General features: G+C 43.3%; 1 protein-coding gene across 10 annotated transcripts in view; it reads left to right on the top strand.

Moving 5' to 3' along the window:
• The first annotated feature begins 5388 nt into the window (after positions 1-5388).
• LOC125703061 (aldo-keto reductase family 1 member B1-like) overlaps positions 5389-19893 on the top strand; it is a 29756-nt gene continuing 15251 nt past the window's right edge. Inside the window, exons 1-10 of one of the 10 annotated variants that reach the window (XM_048967074.1) lie at positions 5394-5554; positions 5835-6002; positions 6617-6733; positions 7155-7232; positions 7860-7982; positions 8435-8541; positions 8689-8770; positions 9544-9627; positions 9978-10060; positions 10628-11159. In XM_048967074.1, the coding sequence (XP_048823031.1) occupies positions 5489-5554; positions 5835-6002; positions 6617-6733; positions 7155-7232; positions 7860-7982; positions 8435-8541; positions 8689-8770; positions 9544-9627; positions 9978-10060; positions 10628-10670 (951 nt within the window). In that variant the 5' untranslated portion in view covers positions 5394-5488 and the 3' untranslated portion in view covers positions 10671-11159. Of the gene's footprint in view, positions 5555-5834; positions 6003-6616; positions 6734-7154; positions 7233-7859; positions 7983-8434; positions 8542-8688; positions 8771-9543; positions 9628-9977; positions 10061-10627; positions 11160-13680; positions 14046-14280; positions 14387-14493; positions 14610-19062; positions 19177-19456; positions 19625-19893 lie in introns of those variants that run through there. The other 9 variants (XM_048967101.1, XM_048967118.1, XM_048967130.1 and 6 more) reach the window with 9 other exon arrangements.

Raw genomic sequence — 19893 nt, 5'->3', positions numbered from 1 at the left:
GGCAAAAGGCCTCTTTCACCTTTTGTTTAAAAAGTCCCCTATACAATCATGCTTTCATTTGTAAACACAGCAAGGCTTTCATCTTGTTTGGGTATGGAGGAAGTACATAGCTTCACCCCTCTGAGTTGTTTCGCATTTAGTCTAAACCAAAAACATAAATCCATATGGAAGACAAACTATTCTATTTGTTTTGTTTTGTTTCACTTTGACTCCATTGCTTAGGAGGAAAATCTATTCAAATAAAAGAGGAGTGTATAAGCATTTAAAGTAATCTTGAGTTTGTCACCAGTAACATAGCTTCAGTTAAGTAAATGTAAATGCTCTTCTGTATCATTAAGTACTAAATAAAGAGGAAAAACACAACACAGCCTTCATTTCATTGTATGCAAAGCACATAGAGGGAAGCTGCTGTGGGGTTATCACACTCCAAAGACAAGAGAGAAAACCTATTTACATAATCCCTATTGCGAGGTACTGGTAATTTTATTCTGAAGTAGTAATTGGTTTTGCTTTGAGGAAAGAAAGAAGTTTCTGGATATGCTCTGGAACACTTTCTGAAAAGAAAAAAAAAATCTGTCTGAAAACTTAAAAAATATTACATTTCTGCCTATCGCAAGCTGAAAACATACGTATGGAAAAACATACACAAGGAAATCCTTTTCTTCTCTATGTCTTCAAAACCATTCAACAGTAAATGGAAACAGCTCTGAGCCACCTCTAGCTAAACATTGTGCCACAGCAGGTGCCTAGACACTATAGGAAGGTGTGTGGAGCCCAAGGCTGAGGACATTCCTGCCACTTTCCCTCGACCCAGCAATGGCCCAGCACTTTGCTTTTGTACTCCAAAACAAAGATATGCAGGTATCCAGCCCACCTTAACAGCCATAGTCCTAATCCCAAAAGAACTCTAAAATAACAATTCATTCTGACAACCGGTTTTCCCACTTTTCAACCAAGAAACATATTCTGAAGATCTAGGAAGCTCGCTCAAGTACAGATTAATTTACTGTAACAATATCAAAAGTAAGGGAAATCTCATGATGAATCTGCCTTTTTTTCCCCCCACGATAAACAAAATGTTACAGACATCAGACGTCAGTAAGAAACCGTCTGGGAAGAGATAATTCAAAAGCAGCTCCTCTAAAAAAAGCAAGCAGCCAGGTGGTGTCTAGTCAAGACACGATAAGTTAATTAAAAAACAGGCTGCAGAGTGCTGATACTACAGTGTGGTTACAGCACGTACGAATCTGAGCAAATACAAGCAACAGCAAAAAAATGGCAAGTCCAGAATTTTAGAGAATGGCAAGAACGACAAGCACACAAAAGACACGTTCAAGTTTGCTTGTGCTAATGTCCTTCTATTAAAATAATGCTTCATCTTTAATGAGCTGCTTAAGACCTTTTCCTCCCTTGTTACAGTGTAGGTTAGCCTGAAATTTGCTGATGTGTTTGTGGAGAGCTATCTCCATCTGTATTTAGTATGCCTGTTTTCTCACAAACACTCTAAAAATCACAAAGATTTGTCCTGTGCTGCTTTAAGTTTATTTCCATGGTATGAGGCTCTCTTGCAGACACCAGTTTACAATAAAGTCTGATGTTTTGTTTGGTTTTAAATGGAACAAAAAACAAAAAGCAAAGCAAAACAAAACAAAACAAAACAAAACAAAAAAAGACTTTCCTGTATAAAAAATCTGTTCTGTGTATTTATCCTGGTTGGATAAAGAACAGAACTGAGTCACAGTGTTCTACCTTACCACAACTTCTCGGAATGCAGTGGTGTTGCCCCTGACTTACACAAGCCAAAAAAATCGTGCCTTTCTTCTACAGGACTGTTTCCCCGGCAACCTTAGGAGTTAAGTCCCTAAATTAACAGCTGTACATCACAAGTTAATTCATCCTTTTTTTTTTTTTTTCCCCTCCATTTCTATAATGAAGAAGCTGCATGAGTGGAAAGGCAGCCAAGACTTGCCTTTCATGCAAACAAATCACACTTGGATGGGGAGGCAGGATAACGAATTCCTCAGAATTCTTAAGTCCAATTTTCATCTCATATCTGTTTTACTCACATGGAAATCTACTCATTTAAATCATTTAATGTCTGGTTTTTATTCTTTTTTGCTTTGGAATTACTCTATTCCCTATTTATATCAGTTCTAGCTGTTCACAGAAGAAAAAATAGGTTTACCTGTATTTCAGCATCTCCCTTTTGTATTAGAAAAAAAGACAAACTTTTCTGCTTCCCAAAAACAACAGGTACTAGCTAGCATTTGACTTTGAATAGGTCTAATTCTTATTTAAATGTTAAGTGCTGCCACCTCTACCTTTTCTGTGCAAGAGCACATCTACAATGTACCAAATAAATTACTGAGCTCAGCCCAGTGGACCTGTGAGAATAACACATGGGCAATAAGGTGCTGCCCTTTCTAAAAAGGCATTTGCAGAAGTAGCATGTATCTGATCAGGAGCTGTTATCTCTGTTTGTTGTTGTTGCTTTAGTACCTCCAGAAGGATACTGCAAAATGAGGTCTGTGCTATCAGACCAGCGCCTCATAACCTTTTCAATATATAGGTTCTCATAAACTTTAGACACAGAGAAGTCAGTTCCTCTGGCTGCTGGGTTACATCTAGTTCATTAGGACAGCTGGAAGCACGTCCAGGCCAAATTAATGTACCCAGCTTCTGCATCAATCCACATGTGGCCACACCTCTGCTCAGCTCTTCAAGTTACAGACATTCTGGTCCGGGACATGACAAGCTCACAAGCTCCACTAAAGGTTCATATCACTCATGGGTCCAGCTGCATTCACAAAACCTGAGTAACAGTTAAAACAGTTGGGCTCCCCCGTTATCAGTGAGTTCAGCTTATAAAGCAATTTCCTTTCAGCTCTCACTGCACAGATTACACAGTGATATTTTTCATATTGTCCCTGATCAAGATAAAACTTTTGTGTTTACCAAGTGCTTCATTTTATTTTGTTTATCAAACATGAGGAAAATATTTTCAACACTTTCGCATTTCACAAATGGAAAACATAACTTCCTACACTCTTAAGGCATTCTAAGCATTCCTTTTCTTGTCAAAACTAGACACAGCCAATTGCTAAAACATGAAAAGGAGTACAAAAACATCTTTCAATGAGAACAATACCCTCCACGTGGCAAAGAAAACAGCACACTATTCTCAGTAGTGATGAGCTTTTGGAATACCTGTCTGTGTACATGAGAGAGGAAAATCTTGTTCCTTTGATGACCATGCATACCCACAAACACTTACTGGACAGTTACATACATCTGGAATGATCAAATTTTCAGTATGCACAACCCATGAGCTGGGTTGGAGGCCAGCCATGGTGTCCTTCTTCTTTGATTTCAGTTGCTTACATTCTCTGCTACAAAGCCCACTCTTCCACAAAAATGACTGAGAATATATGGCTCTGCTGTTGCTTCAGCACCTGCTCTTTTCGCTGGCTGTGACCTAAAGAAAATCCAGCAAAGAATCTGCCAGTCTTGCATTAATCCACCTCTCCAATCTATTCTCAGGAGGTTACTCTTTAGGAGTTTCAGAGAAGACGTGCAAGACGTTGACATGCCTGGCTTCCAAAGAAACCAGTCCTACCCTGCACAAGGAAATTGCAGCTTAATTAAAATTTTTCAAGAACTGATGCTATAAAATTAATGCTAACTCTATGGGAGGAAAGAGATCATTTTACTGGAGAGTGCTTTCTATATTTACAACTGACGTAGGTAGGAATACATTGAACTTAAAGCAGTATACAATGGACTTCAAGTGATATGTGTCCATAAAAAGACATTTGTATCAAGATAATGAAGCAGCAAAGATTTATATGTTGACGAGACTGAGAAGAAAATGTAAGCATATTACACTTGGGGATTACAGTGAACATGCCTTGTTTTGCCTCGCTCTGCTGCCAGCATCTCCTACAGAGCTTCCAGGACTTTGCTCACTGCTGTCTCAAAGTTTTATTGATTCCCTTTTCCTCTCTCACACATCTTCAGTTATCCTCTTGTTTGCAAGTTACAATCTTGGTGTCACCAAAACACCTCGTTTGGTGCAGCATGAAAAATGACAGCTTCACCTAGTTCTGCTAGGTTAAAAGTAGGAAGAAAGATTTTCACCTTTTGAACACTATAAACTCTACATAATACAATACACAATTCAATTTACTAAGAGATTGGTGAGGAAATTCCACGGCAGAGATGTTGTCACACACAGGTTTAACTCTGCCCCCGTGTGTTCAAATATTAAAATATACTCTTCATTCCATCACCTGGGTTCTAAGCTACTTTTGTGCAAAAGGATGCATTACTCTGTGATACCAATTAAATGACATCTACATCATGTTGCTGCTTGTCACCTTTTTTTCACTGGCCACATGCCTGTAGTCTGTACCAATAAAGTGGGAAGAATGACAAGTGAGAAGTACAAGCAGTTTTCTGCACAGTTTACAAGAAAGATGGTCCTCTCAAGACTGAAAAAACTGGGGACCTACTTTGACTTCTAAGCTTTACTATGCATGCCCAGCATGAACATCAGCAGCCATGTTTGATCAGTGCCTCAATTCCCACTCAGACTTGTACATTAAACCACCTCTCACCCATGTGCATGTCTGCATTTGTAGAGGTTCTCCAAGTTTCTCTCACCATTCATCTACACCTGCAGGCAGGGATACAGGGCTCTGCCAGGTCAACTTAGGTCACCAGTGGGGCTTCAGGCTCTGGGGAGAGGGGTGGGCGCTGCATCCAGCCAAGCCCCACAACAATGAGGGCAGAAGCATGCAGTGGCTCTGTGAGCAGTATCCTGCCATGGCTTGGAACTCCAGTTTGCTGAGTCATGTTAAGGCAACCTCAGGTCAACTGCCACTAACTCAAACAGGCAGTAACAAAAAGGGCAAACTTCGAAGTGTGTTGTCAATCTTCACCAAGATACATTCCAGCAACCGTGCAGAGGAGCAGGAAGGAAGTAGGGTTGAGGAAGCTGAGGAAGGATCCCTGTTCTTTCCCTGTTGGAAAGAGGGAGAACAAAGTGGACACTCCACATACTCCAAATGCCATTCTATTGAGAATTCTGGGTAGAAATGTCATCTGAAATCCAGGAAGAGAACTCTCTGATGGAGCAAATAGGAGCAAATATTCCCTTGGGCTGCATGTAACAAGCACAAACCAAACCAGAGAACAGCAACACTCAGCTCTCCTTATGATAAAGAAATGGACTGGGAGTCAAAGTTTATGGGGTGTGCACAGCAATTACTTCTGCTGACAATCACTTCCATAATTCTGGAATGATTTCAGCTTGCACATTAACTCTTGACAGTTGAGAATAAAACACAGCAGTGTTGCTGGACACGTGAGAGCTCAGAGCGCAAGCGCAGCTCCACCATCCTCCCCCCGCTCAGGGGCAGCACAGCCACTATTAAACAGGCTGGGCAGGAAGTGGCCACAGCACAGCCAGCCTGCAGCGTGAGGAGCCATGGCGACCTACGTGCAGCTGAACACTGGAGCCAAGATGCCCATCCTGGGGCTGGGCACCTGGAAGGTAACAGCTTGACAGAAAAGCACTCGTACTGCAGAGCTCCCTGGCACCGACATGGCTTGCTTCTGCTCTGCCTGGCTGCGGGACTGAGCCTGTGTGAGAGAGGAGCTACAGAGTAATGGCAGGAGGAGGGATTTGAGTTTCAGAGCACCGATCTTGCAAAAAAAATAACATCAGGGAGGGTTACTTTCTATAAGGTAGCTTTCCCATTCTTCTTTTGCTAGGAAACAGGTATTCAAACTGCAGTGATCTGAGCTTTTTAAGAAATTGTTGTTGTTTTCAGTCCCCACCAGGACAAGTGACAGCTGCAGTGATGGCTGCAATCGATGCTGGGTATCGCCACTTCGATGGTGCCTATGTGTACCGGAATGAGAGGGAGGTTGGGGATGGGATCCAGCAGAAAATCAAGGAAGGCGTTGTGAAACGAGAGGACCTCTTCATTGTCAGTAAGGTAAACATCTGATGTCTTTTCGTCCCAGAGCAGGGGATGGGAAATGCTCTGCCTATGCTGTTTGCGGAGTAGGTAGCTTAGAGTCAAGTTTTACACCGAAGGACAAAGCGATTCCTAACATCCTTCTTGTCATTCCTGATTCGAGCTCATTGCTTCAGCTCATGAGGAAGGCAGTGGCCCTGCACCTCAGGCCTCTGCTGGAGCTCAGAGTCCACCTGTACAGCATGGGCAAGGGGGAAGGGGAGCAGGAAAAGAGATGGAGGGCCACGTAGGCAGAAGAAAGCTAGAAATCAGAAACAAACTGCTCTGAGATCACATGTGGTAGTGGGTTGGTACAGAGGCACTACCGGTGTGCTGATGGCACTCTCGTGATGCCAAAGCACACCAGAGCTGGCAAACATTGCAGCAGTAGTGCCTTGGAGCACCACAGTTCTTGCCCCAGCAGTGGGGCTCACACTCGTCTGCTGCACGGGGAACATGAGGTTCTGGGCAGTGTCAGATGCCTTTATTCCCCATGGCTTTCCAAAGAAGATGGAGCATTCCTGGCATCTATGAAACAGCACACAAAGCTTTAACCCAGGAAATCACACTGTGGCTTGGCTTTTTGTCTCCAGCTGTGGTCCACATTTCATGAAAAACATCTCGTGAAGGGAGCCTGCCAGAAAACTCTTGCCGATCTGAAACTGGATTACCTGGATCTCTATCTTATCCACTGGCCTTCAGGCTTCAAGGTACAGTAATGGCAATTCTGTTTACTTGCTTTCTTGGGTGAAATCTTCAGAGCTGCCAGCTATGCTTTCAGCACCACTGCTGTCCTGTCCTGAAATACCACATCTCTTTGGAGCTGTCATTCTGTTCTGCTCTGGCCATGTGAGCCAGGCTCTGGAATTGTGCCCACAAGCGCACTTCATGCATGGTGTTTTCTGTCCTCTTGATAATGGGAGAGAAAGATCTAATGGATGGCCAGGATGCACTGATCCTGCCTGAATTAAAAGGATAATACGGTTCAAGATTTCACTATCTTATGATGAGTATTAAAGTGTGTGGATTTGTTTTAATTCCATCTTAGCTTCCTATGCTCCTCTTTGGTTAACTTACAAATCTAACTTCCCTAAAGGGAATGTTACAAACATTTTTATTCCACACTCACAGGCAGGAGAGGATCTGTTTCCCACAGATGAGAACGGCATGGTTATACCCAGTAACACTGACCTTCTACAAACATGGGAGGTAAGTTCAACCACAGAAACAGTCCACTTTTCTCTGTCTTTTACAGTCCTTTCCACACTTTCATTGCATTCAACACTCTCAGAAATGTCCTTTCACACATGTACATTTACTTGGGAGGAAATCAAGGAAATACGAGGTAGATGGATGCATGCTTAGTCATTACTTCCACACTGCGGATCCCTGCATGCCTAAATCACAGTGAGAGCCAAAATCTCTTTCAGGGAAGCTGCAGACCTTGCAGAAGATGGAAGAAGTTCTCCACTTGACCATATCAACTGTCCAATGCACCACAAGTCCTCAGGCAGTTCTTGTACTGCTCAAACACATTTTGCAGGAGTAAAGACATAACAGGTTGTGATATTACCTACAGCCAGGGGCACAACCCTTCAGTGCTTGTACAGCAGCAAATTGTTGAGTATCACTGTCCTTTTCCTCATGCATTTTTCACAGTGTCAAGGAGTTAGACTATGAGCTTGGAGCAGCTTGCACCCACATTTCTTCAGCAAGCATTGCAGATCTGTATAGTTAATTTGTGCTTCTCTTGAAAACAGGGAACCGTGCCACAGAAGAGCATCTTCAAGATCCATCTTCGATACCGGGTGTTGAATTTGTTCCTCTTTCTGCTAGGCCATGGAAGAGCTGGTGGATGCTGGCCTGGTAAAAGCCATTGGCATCTCCAACTTCAACCACGAGCAGATTGAAAGAATCTTGAACAAGCCAGGACTGAAATACAAGCCTGCAAACAACCAGGTAAGATGATAAGTGACCCCACTTATAAATGCGTTCGTTGACCGTGAAGACCTGATCTGTTGAATGGGGATATGGAAAAGCACATCAGTGTGAAGAAGGCATTTATCCTGAATCCAGCTCTTGTGTATTTCTGCATACAAAAAGCACTGACATATTCATCATTTGTCTCTCACTCAGATGGACCACTGTTTGCAAATGCAGACGTAGTTCTTCCAGAAACATTCTTTCTGGAAGGATAAAGAAGACACGGCTAAGTTAAACCTCTGCAGACTAACTGTCTAAAAACTTTACACGATAATAGGTTTTCAAGGGAAAATGAAGGACGTCATCCAAGACATTACTCCGTTTGTGCAAAAGGCAGATTCTAACTGCTTGCATTGTTAACTACTGGCACACAGCAATATCTCAGTGGTTCTGCCACCATCATCCTCTGCATCCTCTTGTGTTTCCAGATTGAATGCCATCCATACCTGACCCAGGAGAAGCTGATCAACTACTGTCAATCCAAAGGGATTGCTGTGACAGCATACAGTCCCTTTGGCTCTCCTGACAGACCACAGTAAGATCACTGGCATTTTGCAATTCTGCTTGAACTACTCCTTCTAGAACTCCAGTAATCATTATCCATTAGCATGATGCAGATCTGTTGCAATGCTGGCTGTTCCTATGGAGGTTTCTTGCCATTGATCTTCTGTTCTCTGTGTAGTGCTAAGCCAGAGGATCCTTCTCTTCTAGATGACCCCAAGATTAAAGAGATTGCAGCCAAGCACAACAAAACAGCAGCACAGGTATGTGGGAGCTGGATGGTGGGTACTGCTTCCTGTAACACAGTCGTTAAAAAGATTACACCCGAGAAGCAGATAAAACCTAAATCCATTCTCTGCAAGCTGTAGCATTCCTCTGATTTTTCCCTAACAATGCAGATTGTTCCTTGTATGTCCTGCAATATGGCAATTGTTTCTTCTGCCATCAACCAAGAAAAGATTATTGTTCCATCTGCAGGCATCCTTTCTCCCCACAAGTCCTGTTACAGAAAATGAATTGCAGAATTGTAGAATCGTTTGTGTTGGAAGAGACTCTTGTAGGTCATTTAGTCCAACCCCTGCACTGAACAGAGACATCTTCAGCTAGGTCAGCCTGGGCCAGCCTGATCGTGAATGCCTCCAAGGACCAGGAATATACCATGCCTCTGGGCAACCACTTCCAGTGCTTCAATACCCTCACTGTAAAAAAAAAAAATTCTCCTTATACCCAATCAAAATTGCTCACTCTTTTAGTTTGAAATCATTGTGAAGTTTTCTTAAATTACTGACAGTCCATGTAAGGAAGAAAATAACTGAATGTCCCAAAACCAGACCGGAGAGGAAGTCTCCAATGTGGGGATCCACCGCTTAGCCCTTTGCTCTTCAGGAAGCGCTATACAGGCCACAGAACAGGAATGACTTGAAAGGCATCTCTACAAAAGTGGCTGCAGCACAGGCAAACTGCTGTTAAACACACTCAGTTTCTATGGCAACACCTCCACCTGTCTTCTCTCTCATTCGGTGGTCTCTTCCTGCAGGTTCTCCTTCGCTTCCATATCCAGAGAAACGTGATTGTGATCCCCAAGTCTGTCACACCACAGCGCATTGTGGAGAACTTCAAGGTGGGTGATTACGAGTAAGCTGGCATCAATTCTCCCTGCAGAGCAAACAGGGATCCTTCCTCAGCCTTCCCAAGCCCTTCTCAGAAAAGAACAAAGGACTTCTTCTATCTGCAGGCTTACCTCTACTAAAGGATTATTCTGAGCAGGCTTGGAGGCCAAGATCAGTAACACAGCAGATAAACCTGACATAGAATATACAGTGCTCATAAAGAGGTTCTTGTGTTCATTAAAAATGCAGTCCTCTCTCTCTTAAGTCAGCAGTCCATGACATAAAATGGATCTGCTGTCTCTCTTCCTCACACTACTCCATTTCTTTCAAAGAGGTGATTTCCAGTATTTTCCCTTGTTAGGTCTTTGACTTTGAATTGACTAAAGAAGAGATGGCAACTCTTCTCAGCTTCAAAACGCACTGGAGGATGGGTGTAGTCAGCCAGTAAGTGACATCGATTCTTTACTTTCAATTCTTACCTCTTGAATTATCTTCACAGTGTGGTTTCTGTCAGAGCTGCTAGGTAGCATGAAATTCAATTGACAAAATTTACTAATTCAAGTAATAGAAGGTTTGTCCAAAAATACTTCTCCAACAGACAAGTAAATATACTCATTTTGAAACCAAAGAATAGAAACAGCAGACCACAAACTCATTTTCAATTCATACTTCAAGTACAGAAGATGGGTTCTCATGGATCATTTTGCCTTTCTCCACATTAGAAAAATTGGGATGCATATCTTCACACATTCTTCTGGCACTTACACAATTCAGATCATGGAGTCACAAAGTCACAGAATCACAGACTCAAAGAATGGCTTGGGTTGGGAGGGACCTTAAAGATCACCCACTTCCAAGTCCCTTGCTATTGGCTGGGATGCCAACCACTACATCAGGTTGCCCAAGGCTCCTTAAAATCCCCCTTTTGTGGTTCCTCCATGCACTGAACACACCTCGATCTAACACATGCTTTAGTCATTAAAAGTACTTTCTCTTTTTGATTTCTTTCAGGGCCAGAACACACAAGGAGTACCCTTTCCATGCAGAATACTGATGCTGTTTGTAACCGGGCCTTCTCTAGACCCCTGGTGTTTCCTATGCCTCTCCCCTAGCTTTGAGCTCTATATCTAGCTTTCTTACTGCATCTGCCTTGTTGCTGCCAGTGAAGTCAGAGGGCACTTATTCCATTGATTTTGTCTGAGTTTATTCTTTGGAAGATGTATTCAGTAGAATAAATTGTGCGATGTAATAATTTTCTGCTTATCAGAAGAGAGGAGGATTACTGAAGTATCTAGCAGAACTGCTCAGTGGAAAACAAGGACAGTTTGAACTCTTGAACCACTATTCAGCAAGTGCCTTCAGTCTTGCATCAATGCAAACCAGAGGCTAATCCACAAGAATTAACAGACATCCACCATTGCATGTGAATTCTCCCATTTTTTAAATACAAGTAACTTTAAAGCTTGAAATTGGATGAACTGGATGAAATGTTAGGGCAGGAATGATGGGTTGAATCGTTTTTGTTTAGAAATTAAATGAAATCCCTATAAATTTACCCTTCTTTCTTTCTTTGAGCATTAGCACAGGGGAAGGGAAACAATAAAGTCATGGAGGGCTGGGTAACACAAGATGTCATCCTAACTCCAATGTGGTGTTAGGAAGCATCTTTCCTTTATTCCTCATGATACATTCCAAGCAACTTCACAAACAAGTGCGTGCTCTCAGAGTTTGGGTTCTACATTTAAATGACACACATGAGCATTACTTGGGGGAACATATTTATTCTTTTCCAAGATCTCATTAGTATATGCTAAAGTCCCTCTGGCCACACACAGTAGCATCTAAGGTGGTTACATGCCCACTTACTTTTTCCCCATTTTTCTACCATGAGCTTCATCACTGAGACTTTTGGTTGACTTCTAGCTTTTTTTCCCCCAATTTGGCAAATTTCCATGCCTCGTTAGGCTATAACTTTCAAAATAATATAGGTGAAACTTCAAGGAAAACATCCTTGCACCTAGTTAATGCAAACATAAGTAGCCTATTAATGACTCCAGGGCTTCATGTGAAGCAGAATTAAGAGAAAGCAAGACTGTTCACACACCAAGCAAGCTGAAATGGAAAGTTTTACAACTAGCACTCATTGATTCCTTTTGCTAAACTAATACATTGGTCCTTAAACTAATATACTGATAGCTATTGCTAAATACTAGCAATACTAGTAGCAATACTAGTAAATACTCAGAAATACTAGATCGGTGGTTTTTCTTTCTTTGTGTAATGAAGTGTGAATTTCTCCACTCAAAATAAAGGAGATTTTGAGATGGACACAATGTCAGAAACAGTGCAAAAATTATCACTACTCACCTTTCCACAAGATGATAAAATTGGGCAAGCTCACCAGTTCCTTCTCCATTTTCATGAAGGGAAACAAGGAATATCAACAAGAATGCATTCAGGCCTTGTCTTGCATCATGAATAGTGACTTCATTGCATTCTGCTAGACCATGGAAGAGCTGGTAGATGCTGGTCTGGTAAAAGCCATTGGAACTTCCAGCATTAACTGCAAGCAGAATGAAAGAATCCAAAACAAGCCAGGACTGAATTATAACCCTGCAAACAACCAAGTAAGCTGATAAGTAAGCCAATAATTGTGAACCCAGTTGCATTGCTCTCAGGAATTATGAAGATCTGAATAAAGCTGCTAAAGGGTATGAAAAGAGGGAGAACAAAGTGGACACTCCATGTACTCCAAATGCCACTTTGTGGAAAATTTTGATTGCAAAGCAGACAAGGAAAGTTCATGATGCTCTCACCGTGTTTATTTATTTTATTATTTTTTATATTTTATTATTATATTTATTTGCAACCCTTGTTTGCAAATATAGCAACACTGTGAAACACTCTTTCCCACCTTACACAAAAAATGGAGAATCTGAGATGGTCTTCTAAGTGACAGCTCGTTTCCTTCAAACTCTTGGGAGACTAAGCATCTCTTGATAACTTAAAAGAGCATCACATTTTCACCCTATTGACTGAACAATGAGCCTAAATATCATGTACTTATTTTAAATTTCTCTGATGTCAACACATCTTATAGTAGTACCTCCAAGTCTGCTGCCTGCTCACAGTTTTACTGACGCTCTCTTCCTCTCTCATATCCCTTCAGTTACCCTCTTGCTGGTATGTTGCAACTCTTTTTGTCACCAAAACATCTATTTGGTGTAGCTCAAAAAATGACAACATCACCTAGTTCTGCTAGGTTAAATACCTTATCTTCTGGACAGCTACAAGCTTATATCCCAAAAACTCTCCTCACATTCCTCTCTTTGTGTGTGTGCTCCTTCCCATAGCCTCAGAACCAGATTCACTGGGGCTGCCTGGGAAGCCAAAACATATCACCTCAAGCTCTTTATGCTATGGCACTGTCACAACGCGGTTGCTGCTTCTTGGATGTCCACCTCTCTGCACAGGATCACACACTGTGTACAAACACTAAAATACACCCTTCACTCAATCGTATGAGTTCTGTGCTCTTTTTTTGCAGAAGAATGTTCTCTAGCCTGTACTAATAACTGGAAATAATTAGAAGTGAAAACAACAAAGAGGGAACTCCACAGTAAACAAGAAGAAAGACGGTCCTCTTAAGATTCTGAAAAAACTGAGGACCTACTTTAACTTCCCACCTTCACCACACACGCTCTGCGGGAATTCAGCAGCAATGCTAGCTCTGGGTCTGGCTTCCCTCTCTCTGAAGTACAGATAAAATCACCACTGGTCAAGAGAATGACTTCTTCCTCTCTATTGCCACTCCATGTGTCACTCATCGCTCATCCGCACCAGCACAGGACTGCTCTGTGAGCTGTTTCACACCACGCCATAGGGCTCCAGTTTGCTGAATCTTTATAGTTCAACCTCTGGCTTTATTAATGCCGAGTCATGGGACAAAGTGCCACTGTAACTCAAACAGGAGGTAACCAACAGGGCAAACTTCAGAAGCGTGTTGCCAATCACTACCAAGGCACGTGCCTGCAGCTGTGCACAGGGGCAAGACCCTGCACAAGCACAGACCTGCTAGGGACAGCTACCCTCAACCCCCCTTTTAGAAAAGAACAGACTGAGCAGAAAAGTTCATGGGTTGTGCCGCAGCACACCCTGTGTTGACAAACTTTTGTCACTATTAATTTCAGATTACACATGAACTTGTGTGAACTGAGATTAAAATGCAGCCTTGTTGCTGGACACGTGAGAACTCCAACACACATTAATGCTCCACCATCCTCCCCCCGCCCAGGGGCAGCACCATCAGGATTAAGCAGGCTGGGCCACAGCAGAGCCAGCCTGAGGAGCAGCATGAGGAGCCATGGCGACCTACATGCAGCTGAACACTGGAGCCAAGATGCCCATCCTGGGGCTGGGCACCTGGAAGGTAACAGCTTGACAGAAAAGCACTCGTACTGCAGAGCTCCCTGGCGCAGAGATGGCTTGCTTCTGCTCTGCCTGGCTGTGGGACTGGGCCTGTGTGAGAGAGGGGCTATGGAGAAGTGGATGGAGGTGGGCCTCCAGTTCTGGAGCACTGCTCTTGGGAAATAAATAAATCAGAGACGATTACTTTCTGTAAGGTGGTGTTCTCATTTTTGTTTTTCCACCAATTCAGGGTTAGCCTTGACGTACCTGAAACAGTCTGGCAATTGGACTCAGTGTTCTTTGTAGGACCCTTCCAACTGGAACTATTCTACTCGAGTTGTCATCACATGAGCCCTGCCACAGGTACGTAATTCTTTGAAGCCTCTCCCCAAAAAAGTCAGGCTCAGGAAAAAAAGAGCACTCTGGTGTTTTGTCCTCTTACTGAAGAAGCCTTGTTACTGTCCAAACAGCTGAACTTGCCAAGCTTTCACAGACCTGCAGAGCACATGCTGTTGATGCCACCAACTCACCCTGGCACCGCTCCAGTACAAAATCTGATTGCTTCTGGCAGTTCCTACCCCAAGAGGTAATTCCTTGTTTCTGAGAATGGTAATGCCGGTGCTAACATAGTTCCTCCCAATAGACGCGCGCTGTGCAAGCCAGGACTGAAATACAAGCCTGCAAACAACCAGGTAAGATGATAAGTGACCCCACTTATAAATGCGTTCATTGACCGTGAAGACCTGATCTGTTGAATGGGGATATGGAAAAGGACATCAGTGTGAAGAAGGCATTTATCCTGAATCCAGCTCTTGTGTATTTCTGCATACAAAAAGCACTGACATATTCACAACTTGTTGCACCTTGATGGACTGCAGTACAGAAAGGCGGTTGTATTTCCTCATGAAATATTTCCGGAAGGATAAAGAAAACGGAGCTGAGTTAGATGAAACCCCTGCAGACTAACTGTGTAAAAACTTTACACAATAATAGGTTTTTAAGAGAAAATGACAGATGCATATTATCACCCAAGACATGAGTCCATTTTCCAAAAGGCAGCTCCTACTGCATTTGGTGACTATTGTTGACACACAGCAATATCTCAGTGGTTCTGCCACCATCATCCTCTGCATCCTCTTGTGTTTCCAGATTGAATGCCATCCATACCTGACCCAGGAGAAGCTGATCAACTACTGTCAATCCAAAGGGATTGCTGTGACAGCATATAGTCCTTTGGGCTCTCCTGACAGACCACAGTAAGAATATCTGAAGTTTTGCAAGGGAGCTGGCAGGAATTTTGCAGGAACTATTGCTACTACAACTCCATCAATCGTTCATCGTGATACAGAGATATCTATTGCTACACTGGCTGCTCCTGTGGAGGTTTCTTGCCACTGACATTCTTATAATTGCTTAGGGTTAAGCTAGAGCATTCTTTACCTCTGGATGACCCCAGGATTAAAGAGATTGCAGCCAAGCACAACAAAACAGCAGCACAGGTAGGTGGATGCTGGACGGTGTGTACTGCTTCCCATAACTCTGTCATTAACAAAAATTACGCCTGAGGAGGAAATCAAATGTAAACCCATTCTCTACAAGTTGTGGCATTCCTGTGATTGTTCCCAAAAAATGCAGATTGTTCCTTGTATGGCTTGCAATATAAGCTACTTTTGCTTACTTGGCCATAAAAAAAGATTCTTGACCCATCTTCAGGTATGGCTTTCCCTCTCAAGTTCTGTTGCAGAGAATGGCAACATCGTATAAATTACTGAAAGTCCAAGCAAGAAAGAAAATACACAAACTGTTTCCAAACCAGACTGGGGAGGAGGCCTCCACTCTGGTTACCCACCACTCCCCTTTTTGCTCATCACGGAGCCCTACACGGGCCATAGGACAGGAATGACTTGAAACACTGCTATATAAAAGTGGCTGCACATACGGCAAACCACTGTTGAGCACACTCAGCTTCTGTGGTAACACCACCTGTCTTCTCTCTCATTCGGTGGTCTCTTCCTGCAGGTTCTCCTTCGCTTCCATATCCAGAGAAACGTGATTGTGATCCCCAAGTCTGTCACACCACAGCGCATTGTGGAGAACTTCAAGGTGGGTGATTACGAGTAAGCTGGCATCAATTCTCCCTGCAGAGCAAACAGGGATCCTTCCTCAGCCTTCCCAAGCCCTTCTCAGAAAAGAACAAAGGACTTTTTCTATCTGCAGGCTTACCTCTACTAAAGGATTATTCTGAGCAGGCTTGGAGGCCAAGATCAGTAACACAGCAGATAAACCTGACATAGAGTATACAGTGCTCATAAAGAGGTTCTTGTGTTCATTAAAAACGCAGTCCTCTATCTCTTAAGTCAGCAGTCCATGACATAAAATGGATCTGCTGTCTCTCTTCCTCACACTACTCCATTTCTTTCAAAGAGGTGATTTCCAGTATTTTCCCTTGTTAGGTCTTTGACTTTGAATTGACTAAAGAAGAGATGGCAATTCTTCTCAGCTTCAACAGGCGCTGGAGGATGGGTGTAGTCAGCCAGTAAGTGACATCGATTCTTTACTTTCAAGTCTTACCTCTTGAATTATCTCCACAGTGTGGTTTCTGTCAGAGCTGCTAGGTAGCATGAAATTCAATTGACAAAATTTACTAATTCAAATAATAGAAGGTTTGTCCAAAAATACTTCTCCAACAGACAAGTAAATATACTCATTTCAATTTCAATCAGTATGAAATCAAAGGAAAGAAACAGCAGACCACAAATTCATTTTCAATTCAGTGTCCAGGGAACTCTCTAACTTCAAGTACAAAAGATGGGTTCTCATGGATCATTTTGCCTTTCTCCACATCAGAAAATTTGGGATGCATATCTTCACACATTCTTCTGGCATTTACACAATTCAGATCATAGAGTTATGGAATCATAAAATCACAGAATCACAGACTCATGGAATGGCTCAGGTTGGGAGGGACCTTAAAGATTCCCCTGTTCCAACACCTTTGCTGTTGGCTGGGACGCCAGCCACTTCATCAGGCTACCCAGGGCCCATTAAAATCCCCATTTAACAACTCCTCTCCGCACCAAACACACCTCGATCTAACACATGCTTTAGTCATTAAAAGTACTTTCTCTTTTTGATTTCTTTCAGGGCCAGAACACGCAAGGAGTACCCTTTCCATGCAGAATACTGATGCTGTTTGTAACCGGGCCTTCTCTAGACCCCTGGCATTTCATGTGCCTCTCCCCTAGCTTTGAGTTCTGTATCCAGCTTCCTTACTGTGTCTGCCCTGATGCTCTCAATGAAGTCAGAGGATATTTACTCCATTGCTTCGATCCAATTTTGTTCTTTGGAAGATGGAAGGAGTTTTGCCCAGCGGAACAAAATGTTGGATGTAATCATTTTCTGCTTATCAGAAGAGAGGAGGATTACAAAAGTATCTGGGCAGAACTGCTAAGTGGAAAATGAGGACAGTTTGAACTCTTGAAGCACTATTCAGCAAGTGCCTTCAGTCTTGCATCAGCACAAAGTAACTTTAAAGGGTGAAAGCATTACTGGATGAAATGTTGGTGTAGGGGTGTAGTGGGGGGGGGAACTTTTCTTTGTGAAATTAAATAAACTATCTATGAATGTTAAACCTCTCTTCTTGGCTGATGGCTGGAACCTGTGGAACAAACTGGTGCTTGTTCTGACAGTTCAGCTCACACTTCTCTGCTGCGTGAGGAAAATGAGGTTCTGAGCACCTTGGGAAAATATGATGTGCTCTGTGCATGTCTCAAAGAACGTGTGGTCATGGGCTTTCATGGTTATCCTTACGAAGGAAAATGGGAAACAGAGTTGATTGCAAAGTACACATTTTTTGAAAAACCTCTGCTGAAATGAACCTGCTAGAGGACACTTGCCAGCCTGAAACTGTATTGCCTGGATCTCTACCTCATGCAATGACCTTTGGGTTTCGAGGAATAGTAATGCACTTGGCTTTATCATGACCTCTTCTTCTGAAGACTTATTAGCTTTACTGCCCAATAACTGCTAACAATGACAAAGGTAATCACGGATTTGGTAAGCACAAGCGTTGTTCTTGCCCGTGCATGGATCTGTGTGGTTTCTTTTCCTGTAGGTGAGTCACCACTTTGAGGGGCCCAGCACAAATACTGCCTTGACTGGGATATGCTGGCTAGAAATACCGGATGGGTGTTGCTTCTTTCTTGGTCTAACACACTGAATTTCTCTGTTTAACCAAAGAGATTTGGGAACGGGTGCCATGTCAGACACACTACAATAATTATCAGTACCCAACTTTCCACAAGATAACCATGTTGGGCAAGCTCACCAGATTTTTCTCCATTTTCATGAAGACAAACAAGGAATATCAGGAAGAATGCGTTCAGGCCTTGTCTTGCATCATGAATAGTGACTTCATTGCGCTCTGCTAGGCCATGGCAGAGCCGGTAGATGCTGCTCTGGTAAAAGCCATTGGAACTTCCAGCATTAACCGCGAGCAGAATGAAAGAATCCAAAACAAGCCAGGACTGAATTATAACCCTGAAAACAACCAAGCTGATAATTGCGAAACCAGGTGCATAGTTCTCAGGGATTATGAAGATCTGATTAAAGTTGCTTGAGGACGTGGAAAGAGGGAGAACAAAGTGGACACTCCACATACTCCAAATGCCATTCTATTGAGAATTCTGGGTAGAAATGTCATCTGAAATCCAGGAAGAGAACTCTCTGATGGAGCAAATAGGAGCAAATATTCCCTTGGGCTGCATGTAACAAGCACAAACCAAACCAGAGAACAGCAACACTCAGCTCTCCTTATGATAAAGAAATGGACTGGGAGTCAAAGTTTATGGGGTGTGCACAGCAATTACTTCTGCTGACAATCACTTCCATAATTCTGGAATGATTTCAGCTTGCACATTAACTCTTGACAGTTGAGAATAAAACACAGCAGTGTTGCTGGACACGTGAGAGCTCAGAGCGCAAGCGCAGCTCCACCATCCTCCCCCCGCTCAGGGGCAGCACAGCCGCTATTAAACAGGCTGGGCAGGAAGCGGCCACAGCACAGCCAGCCTGCAGCGTGAGGAGCCATGGCGACCTACGTGCAGCTGAACACTGGAGCCAAGATGCCCATCCTGGGGCTGGGCACCTGGAAGGTAACAGCTTGACAGAAAAGCACTCGTACTGCAGAGCTCCCTGGCACCGACAAGGCTTGCTTCTGCTCTGCCTAGCTGCGGGACTGAGCCTGTGTGAGAAAGGAGCTACAGAGTAATGGCAGGAGGAGGGATTTGAGTTTCAAAGCACCGATCTTGCAAAAAAAATAACATCAGGGAGGGTTACTTTCTGTAAGGTAGCTTTCCCATTCTTCTTTTGCTAGGAAACAGGTATTCAAACTGCAGTGATCTGAGCTTTTTAAGAAATTGTTGTTGTTTTCAGTCCCCACCAGGACAAGTGACAGCTGCTGTGATGGCTGCAATCGATGCTGGGTATCGCCACTTCGATGGTGCCTATGCGTACCGGAATGAGAGGGAGGTTGGGGATGGGATCCAGCAGAAAATCAAGGAAGGCGTTGTGAAACGAGAGGACCTCTTCATTGTCAGTAAGGTAAACATCTGATGTCTTTTCGTCCCAGAGCAGGGGATGGGAAATGCTCTGCCTATGCTGTTTGCGGAGTAGGTAGCTTAGAGTCAAGTTTTACACCGAAGGACAAAGCGATTCCTAACATCCTTCTTGTCATTCCTGATTCGAGCTCATTGCTTCACCTCATGAGGAAGGCAGTGGCCCTGCACCTCAGGCCTCTGCTGGAGCTCAGAGTCCACCTGTACAGCATGGGCAAGGGGGAAGGGGAGCAGGAAAAGAGATGGAGGGCCACG

Source organism: Lagopus muta, chromosome 1 (genome assembly GCF_023343835.1).
Source record: "Lagopus muta isolate bLagMut1 chromosome 1, bLagMut1 primary, whole genome shotgun sequence".
Classification (NCBI taxonomy): Eukaryota; Metazoa; Chordata; class Aves; order Galliformes; family Phasianidae; genus Lagopus; species Lagopus muta.
This window is presented reverse-complemented; position numbering and strand designations above follow the sequence as displayed.